The 9,086-nt window shown below is 39.9% G+C and overlaps 1 protein-coding gene across 1 annotated transcript in view; it reads left to right on the top strand.

The window, feature by feature from the left end:
* Positions 1-2,580: 2,580 nt before the first annotated feature.
* Positions 2,581-9,086, top strand: part of LOC140952724 (NLR family CARD domain-containing protein 4-like) — a 16,971-nt gene continuing 10,465 nt past the window's right edge. Inside the window, exons 1-3 of the mRNA XM_073402163.1 lie at positions 2,581-2,758; positions 3,453-4,176; positions 7,686-7,871. Coding sequence (XP_073258264.1) covers positions 3,483-4,176; positions 7,686-7,871 — 880 coding nt within the window. The 5' untranslated portion in view covers positions 2,581-2,758; positions 3,453-3,482. The remainder of the gene's footprint in view (positions 2,759-3,452; positions 4,177-7,685; positions 7,872-9,086) is intronic.

Below are 9,086 nucleotides of genomic sequence, written 5' to 3'. Positions count from 1 at the left end.
TTTCTGTTGGCATAGAAGGTAAAAAGTTTTCGAAAAGACGGCGACACGATGTTCTACTAGTTTTATTATTTGGCTAGGCGCTCTGGAATTTAAAATACTGAAATTTCTATTTTTCCGTTGTCTTAATATTTTCCTCGGCAATTTCCCCCGATTTTCAGTACATAAATCTAAACAGCCAACGAGCGAGGACACCAGTTTTCTTGGTTTATTTTTTACAAAAAGCGAAGGCAAACAACCAGTCTGTGAACACTGAAAATTCCTTGAACAGCGATGCGATATTTTTCGTCAAATACTTCACAGTTGGCGATTGAGGTTTCTTTCGCAGTGAGCCTCCGCTTGCGTACCCCGTTCAGAGAAGTCATTCCCGGCTAAACTTTCAAATGAAACCAGTTTTAATATGGACAGTATTTTGATTTGCACCCGTTTGTTGGTAAATCAAAATGCACCTTGTTAGCGGTCAACAACTTGCAGAAGGATTCAACTCCGCGATACACTCACTTTCCGTAAATAAAGCAAATCCTGAGAAGATATAAACAACCATATGAATTTCCATGGCACATACTAACGGCATATTTTCCTACCATAAGACCATAAAACAATAACAAAGACAGCAAAATCGATCCTTCTCTCCGCCGACGACGGATCATTCACGAAAATAACCACGCGAGGAATAAACGCTTTCAACTTCCGGCGTTTCCGACAGCCAATCAGATCTTGTGGCATTGTTCTAACAGCCAATCAGCGTTACGGCCAAAATCTGGCCGTAACGAGCACAAACTTGTAATAGTTTGTATCAGGCCCAATTTCAGCGGTAGCCGTTAGAGAGAATGTATGAGAACCGCTCAAATTGGGCCTGATCTCAGGTTATCTGGAGTAGCCTCATACCAGGGGCCTGTTTCGCGAAAGGGAAAGGGGCCCGGTGAGCTGTCTCCGTAACATTAAAGATCGAGGTTTCAATAGTTTTGCATGTAACGTGATAAAACTATCACTTACTGAAACAAAATGGAGTAGTTTGCTAGCCAGGACCCGCGCTCTTATTCTTTATATTTCGATTTGAATATTTGATTTAGGGCCCTAAAAGTTACCGGGACTTTCGAGAAACGGGTCCCAGGCCTCATACGAAGTACTTCCTGGGAACCTCTTTCGGGTCTTTAAACATCCCTTCTTTCCTTCGTCACGAGAAGGATACTGAGCGGAGACTAGCGCTTAGCCCAGAAAAAAGAGGAGGAAAGAAACTTCTTTAAAAAGCAGCAGGGTTTAACCTGTCAGATTGGCAAATTTCGAAGTGTGGAGTTCCTCAAGGTTCAATATTGGGCCCCCTTCTCTTCAATATATACATGAATGATGCGAATTTTTCAGATATTTCCTGCTCCTTAAGATTCTATGCCGATGACACTACGGGGTACTCTTCAAGCCCTTGTCCATCCACCTTGCAAATAAATCTACAAAACAACCTTGGTCTACTCGTTTCCTGGTTTTGTAAGAACTTCCTGGCGATTAACCATAGTAAATCTCAATCCATCGTCTTCAATAGAGCAACTCTACCAACGCCCTTTGTTATTGACAGCAATGAACTGGATTACGTTCCACAGATCAAGCTCCTTGGTGTAATTATCGACAATTCACTCTCTTTTAAAGCACATATTAAAGAAATTTGCCGGAAAGTGAATACAAAAGTTTCAATTCTTCGTCGCATTCGTAAATTTATACCCTCAGATATTATGATTAAACTGTACAAAGCATCTGTTCTGCCTCACTTTGAATACGCATCACCATTGTTCATAGGTCTAAGTAAAGGTTTGTCTGCAAAACTAGAGTCAACCAACGCATTTGCTCTTAGGACTCTTCTTAACTACTCTAAATCGACTGCTTATGAAGAGCTACTTAAAACTGTACATATCAAAAGCTTGGAACATCGACGCATAGAACAAGCACTGATACTCGTATACAATAGCATTTATAACCAGGCACCGAACTACATTTGGGAAATGTTTTTACTGCGAAGCAATGGTTACAGCCTACGGGGCCATCTTAAGGTTGTTCTTCCAAGACCGACCTCATCTTATATGCAACATTCTTTCACGTACCAGGCTGGCAAACAATCTACCAGACAAAATAAGGATGTCGGAGTCCCTCTCTATCTTTAGGAAAAACTTACAAACCATACACTTGTCTTCATCGTATGACTGCAACTGTGTATTTTGTAAATAGACAATCTGATTACCAATATTTTCTCTTTTTAAATTATTATTATTTTTTAGTTGATTTAATTTTTCTATTTCTTATTTTTATTTATCACTTGTACATGTAGATTATGTAAATTATCACGTTGTAATTTTTATGGCACATTTGCATTTAAACGAGCTATTGCTCATATGCGATATGTGGTTAAATAAAATTACTTACTTACTTACTTCCCTTCCATCCATACTTAATTCTTAATTCCCTGGTCACCATGGAAATGCCTCCATTCACTTCCTCGTACCCATTTCCTCCGCCAGCCCAGTCTAATCTCCCTACGTTTTTACCATACGGTAATTGGATAGCGGCACACCCTTGTAGACAGCGCGATCGTGAAGTTGTTGTGCTTTTCTGGCAACGTTTCGTTCTTAGACGTTCCAGAAGCATTTGTTATCCATAAAGAGGTTTAAAGTGGTGTTACTGTCGTTTGTGACAAGCCTGCTGATACAGTAATACACTACACAGTAGCCCGGGCAGCGTCTCCGGTCCTGAGATCAAAAAAGATGGCGGTGACTTGGTGAGGTGCATGACTGCTAATTTTTTAAACACAGTAGAAAGCAAAGCAATAAACTGCGGCGGCAGTGAAAACGCATATAAACATTAGGTTTGTACGGAGGGGAATACTGGACAAATGTCCGAGCACTTAAGCCTTTTTATGGCTAAACTTCAGAATACCTGACCACTTATTTGGATTTCATTGAATAACAAAAGAAACTATGTAAAACTACATTTCTGGAGTTGCAAAAAGTTGAACCTCCATGAAGCTGGCCACCCTCTATTAAGCGTCCACAGTAATCATGTAGTAAGCAGTTGTTTTCATTTATTGTAAAGTAAACCTTTATTAAACGGCCGTGTCCACATTTTGCCAACCCAACGAGAGTTCTTCCATATTGTTGTCACCTCCATTACTCTAAGTGGCATGAGGAAACGTACAGTCCAAGATGGAAGATGACAACTGATTGTGGAGCCGTAATGCCCGCTCCAGTCACTTGTTTGTACTCCAGTACCCCGAGGGTTGCCCCATAATGGACGTTCAATTGTAAGTTCTACTTCCTGTTACAGACCGGTCAATATTTTTCCCCAGTTTATGTTTAGAAATGGTTATCTGCAAAACAGATTCTTTAGAGCATTGCTTCAATGACTCTTTGATATGCCACTGTTTCTGAGCACATTGATTAATTATCATCAAATTCATTTGTTTTTCTCCTTAGAGACACTTTACCTATGGAACTTCGTCAGCCATGTCAAAACCGGTACTAGACCGTGAAGTTAGTAGTTCAAAAAGCAGCAATGGCGACCCTCCTGAGCTTAGAATTAACTGTTTATCCATGCGTGATGTCAAGGCAAAAACAAAGGACCCAAAAGATGAAAATCTGCCTGTTGATGTGTTATTATTGACAGTCAAGAACTGTGAGTTCTTAGCTTGTTACAATGAGCTACAGGATCCATACAAGTGCTGGTTCGATGGTCTTGGGTATGTTTTCTTTTCACATGTAGATGAGAGTGAAGAGGAGAAAGTGAAAGTCGCATTACTGCGTTGCTATAAAAATGGCATTGGTCCCGGTGGTTCTCTGATATCTGTGAAGAATGCGGCTTCCAAACTAAGACCCAAGGCGGTTATTTCTGTTGGAGCATGCACTGGCCTTAACCCTAACAAAACCAAGTTAGGAGATGTCATTGTTTCAGCAAAATTAACAACATATCAAGGGCAGTCAACTGGGTTGAGAAGTTGTGTAAGCAGACGTTTTCTTGATATCATCAAATATTCCAATTGTGGGTGGGAGGCACCTCTGAAGGACCCAGCAGCACAAGAGATCCAAGTGCATTGTGATGGTGAGTTTTTAAGTGGCCCAGAGGAGGTCAGGGCTGAATGGAGACGTCAACAAGTTGCTGAACTGCATCCTGATGCAGTGGCTGTTGAAACGGAAGGAGAAGGTGAGTAAATGTTGTTTCCCATGGTGATTTTTTTCCATTCCTCCTCTCCTTTCATATTTCTTGCTTTTATTAATTTTATTTTCAGTAGCACTCAAAGCCTTTTATTTTAAAATTACATTTGTGAATGTTTGTTGGCGTAAAAGGGTGTGGATTTTCCATGTTTTGGAGCTGTTGTTTGCTTTTTGCATTTTGCAACAAATGCTATGGATTCTCTATGCAGCAAGATTATTCTGCTTTCTGATCAATCAAACAATCAATCAAAATTAATAGTATCTAGCCGAAGGTAAAATCCCCCTTGCTAAACAACAGAAGGGAAGACACGATGATTTGTGGCTGCAACAGGACTTGATGACATTGGAGAAATTTGCGACTACCGGGAATTTCTCAACCACTTATTTGTAATTTAATTTTTTTTTTCTGTCTTTCTCAAAATATGAGTGTTGTCCCTTGTGATTATCAAATAGTTAAGAATTAAAATTTCTTTGAATGAGTAAGGATTTGTCTGGTCAATACCCAATCTGACCGGGCATTGTCCATTGACCAGCCGTTATTTGAAGCCCTGACTCTAAAAGTTTGAGTATTTACAACATTGGCCTTAACCCATTCGCCCCTGAACCACCCGTAACCGCCCGTGGGGATCCAGGTCCTTTCTACCCTTTGTGACGTCATTAGTTTTAACATTCAAGGGCAACTTTCTTCGGTAACTTGTGTAGAGTGAAGAGATCTTTCAAACCATACCAGAATGAGCACAATTCAGTCAAGGACACCAGAGAAAGAAGCAAAAAACCACGTGACTTTGACCTGAAAATCTCCATGAAAATCTTGTTCCATTGCTCACCTACCTTTGCTTTCACCTAATCCTAAGATCCTAAAAGCTTTTCTAAAAACTCTTCCCACCAAAATGAAGCCTACTAAATGCCCAGCAAGAGAAAAAAAAAATGAGGCAAGAAAAGCGAAAAAAGAAGGGAGGAGAGAAAGCGAAAAGTAGAAGTCAAGACTGCTGTGTCACTTTTAAACCCAAAAACGAATTTTTGCTTTCTGCGCATGCCCGAACTTCGCAAGCTGATATTTTGCATCTGGATCAGAAGGCCGCGAAGTGTACGACCAGTAAACCGGTTTGTGGTAAGTTTTAGCTCTTTATAGCACGACAGTGACCAGAAAACCACTCGACTAGCTTCAAAACGCGTTTTTCTGCAAAATCTCCAGGAGCGAATGGGTTAACTAAAATATTGAAAAAAGGATACCACATCTGTATTATATAAAGATGAAAATTTGGGCTGATATATGTTTCATTGACATGGGAGTTGCTATGACAATGCAGTGACGTATGTTTTACTTGGTACCAGGAGTCAATAAACGTAATATACACATAATTAGCTAATATCTTAAATTATCAAAAGTCTGGAAATACATTTTCATCTCATGGTGGTTTGATTCCATTTGAAACTGTGTTTGAAAAAAGATCGGGATTGCTTTGGCCAATAATTGGCCAATTATTGAGAGAAAGAAGAGTTTGATTAGCCTGCGTTGGGTTGCTTTCTTTAACATTTTTGTATGTAATTTTGTCCACGCCTACAAATTTCATGGTAATTCAATAACTGCCTGATAAATGTTTTAAAAACTTGACAATCCCAAAAATAATTATTGCGTTTGAGGTACGAGAATGCAACCCCTAATTTGTGTCGGGTGTTCTGTGCATTATTGGGTGTCCTGTGCAATTAATAAGGGAGGTTTTTTTGAGATTGCATCTTCGTCGTCGTCGTCAACACACATTTGCCTCACTTTGAGGCACTTGCTTACGTTTTGCCTCACTTTGAAGCACTAACTCACTTCATGATTCATGTGTGCTCGGTGTTAATCTTTCAAACGTTTGCTGAGGTCTGCTATTCTGTCTTCGTAAATCGTTCATCTTTTAAAAGTATGCTGAATTTTCGTAAAGCTTACATATTTAAGAGTTTGCTGAGGGTCTACTATCGATCTGTGTTTAATGAATCTTTCAAAGCGTTCACCTTTCAAAAGCGTGCTGAAAGTTTACACCCTGAGTAAAATTTTACTTTGGATTAAGCCTTCATATTTTTCTTTGGAAAATGTGTGCTACTCCTGGTGCATGCATCAAACTGGGTTGTTTAGCTTGGCGTCCGTTGTGCCACAAAGTAAATTTACCGGCGAGTTGTGAAGCTCAGCGTGACTGTTGTGCCACAAAGTAAATCTACCAAGTTGTGTAGCCACAAAGTAAATTTAGCGGCAAGTTGTGAAGATCAGTGTCTGTTGTGCCACAAAGTAAATCTACTGAGTTGTGTAGCTAGGTGGCCGTAGTGCCACAGAGTAAATCTACCAAGTTGTGTAGCTCGGCGGCCATTATTCCACAAAGTAAATCTACCAAGATGTGAAGCTCGGTGGCGGCCGTTATTCCACAAAGTAAATCTACCAAGATGGGAAGCTCAGCAGCACCATTTCATCATGACGTGTGATATTTTCGGCACTGGACAAACAAACATTTTAGCTAAGCAGGTACAAAAGTCGGCACCGCCAGTCCGGGTCGGATGAACTCGGATCGAATAAAAAAATAAAAATAAAATAAAATTGGACTTGGATCAACTCGGATCATAGAAAAATGAAATCAGTCGGCGTCACTTACCTTTCACCCGCCATTTTGTTTTTTTTCTCACGAACTTGTGGTTGCGTAAATTAATTTAATTTTTATTTTTATTAATTTTAATGATACACTAGTGAGTAGCACACATACACTTCCAGTGAACATTTTCAACTTGGAAGGAGGAGAAACCATGTTCGCCCGGGACAAAGGAAATTTTCATGCCCCGGGCAAGAATCGAACTCACGACCCGGCCTCATTTTGCCAACTAGTTGATGATTGGACGCTCTTAAAAATAACTGAGAAAATTATCCAAAGAAATGTTTTTTAACAAAAGAAAAAGAAACCCGGGTTAAGCGCTGATCGGCCTTCGAACAACTGCGCCCAGTAGAACAACTATTGCGCCAGTAAAACAAAAAGTTCTTTTTATATGCCCGAAGCACTCTGACCAGTGTCTCCTCAAATAACAAGCACTTCAGACGAACCATACGATATCACTCTGATCACTAGCCTTCAAAACCTTTTCATTATGATACACAGTTTAAATCGAGGTTTCACTGTACGCAACCCTTACGTTCAAAATATGCCATAATCATAGTTATCAATTGCAAGAACCATCCACCCTTTCCCCTCCACTGCTACTTGTACGCCTAACAAATATATCAAACGCACTCTCCTAGGCTCCGATTACTCCTAGTCATAACAAATTTTCATCTTTATAAACTACACTGCAGTAACCTTTTGCCAATATCTTTGTTAATGCAGACGTAGTAAACATTCAAAGTGGGGAAGTATACTCCCTAAAAATCCAGTGGAGTCACCTTGAGTGCCTTATGGCAGTTTGACTACAATAAAGGTTGATTGCTGTGTGGGACAACTAACCCTATCGTTCATACTTTCCAAATATGTGTTTTAGGTATCTTCACAGCTGCATTTGACACCCAGATTGAATGGCTCATTGTGAAAGGAATAGCTGATTATGCAGATTGCACTCAGTTGACATCAGAGCATTGGGAATCCTGTGCCAGTGTGATGGCTGCCTCTCTTGTCACCCACATTTTGAGTGATCCTGTTGTTTTTCGTTCATGGCCTCACTATCAAGGTAGCTTTTGTCGGGAAGTTCTTTCCTTCTTATTATTTCGAGGCTTGTTATCATTTTGCTCTCTGTACCAGAATGTTGATTTTGTTGTGCTTAAGGTGATTCCCTGGTTTTGCACTGCGCATCTCTTACTACGCAGAACAAGATGGCCGCCGTAAAAAAAGAGCATATGAAGTAACATTATTAAAATGAAGTTGACTGAAGAGAAACGCTATTGGAATTTTTGCTTGCAGTTGTTTCTTGCCGAGGTGAGACTCAATGTGTTGGGAATGTGCATAACGTAGGCAGTACGTGTGTTGCAAAGTTCGACTTCCTCATGGAGAACCTCGATAGTGGATGTTTAACTTGTGCTTACTCACTTTGATTTTTATTTAAACGCTTTCTTTATCACATTGTATCCTAAATGTGATATCTCGATGTAAATTCTGTAAAAACAGATTTTTTAATACTTTCTTCCCCCTTTCACATACATTCTATTTTGAAACTCGCCCCAGTCCTCTCTCAAAACTCGGAGAAAATGCATTTGGTGCGCACTTTCTGCAGCTCTACCGCAAAAACGAGTACGGTGACCTCCATTTTTTATTTCATGATTTTAATAACGACAGTGCTTCCTTTCAATGAGAAAAAAATTGGCACAAATCTATGTTCAGTTTTTTGGCAATTTTACTAAATTGTACGGATTGAGTTATCACGGGTCGAATAGCGCCTTGTCCAATTCAATTCTACTTTGGAGTGTAAAATAAAAACAGGAGCATTTAAAAGTATTTTTCTGGTACGTAAGTGGATAAACAATACAATAAAGTCAAATTCTGTGAGATACCACATGCATCATCGAAAAAATCTCTCGTTGTTGTCTAGTTTTGGGCTGCGCGCGGTTTTTGACAAAGAGTCCAAAATAGCCGTATTTCTCAGCATTGTGACGTCAAAACGAGCACGGTGACCCCCACTTTTTATTACTTTTTTATCATCTTCTTGACTGGTTACATCAGTGTACCAAGTTTCATCTAAAATCTATGCTAGGTTCTTTTACTAGGGAATCACCTTAAAGGATTTCTGGTAGTTAAATGAAAGATAGATAATGATATTGTGGGAGGTAGGGGTTGTGACCTAGGGGTTAGAGTGCTGGACTCCAGATCAAGAGGTATGGGTTCAAACCCTGGCCAGGTATTGTGTTCTTGGGCAAGACACTCAAACTCTCACTGTGCCTCACTCCACCCA

The sequence above is a fragment of the Porites lutea genome, chromosome 11, assembly GCF_958299795.1.
Source record: "Porites lutea chromosome 11, jaPorLute2.1, whole genome shotgun sequence".
NCBI classification, from domain to species: Eukaryota; Metazoa; Cnidaria; class Anthozoa; order Scleractinia; family Poritidae; genus Porites; species Porites lutea.
Note: the sequence above shows the minus strand (reverse complement) of the source record. Positions and strands in the feature narration are given on the sequence as shown.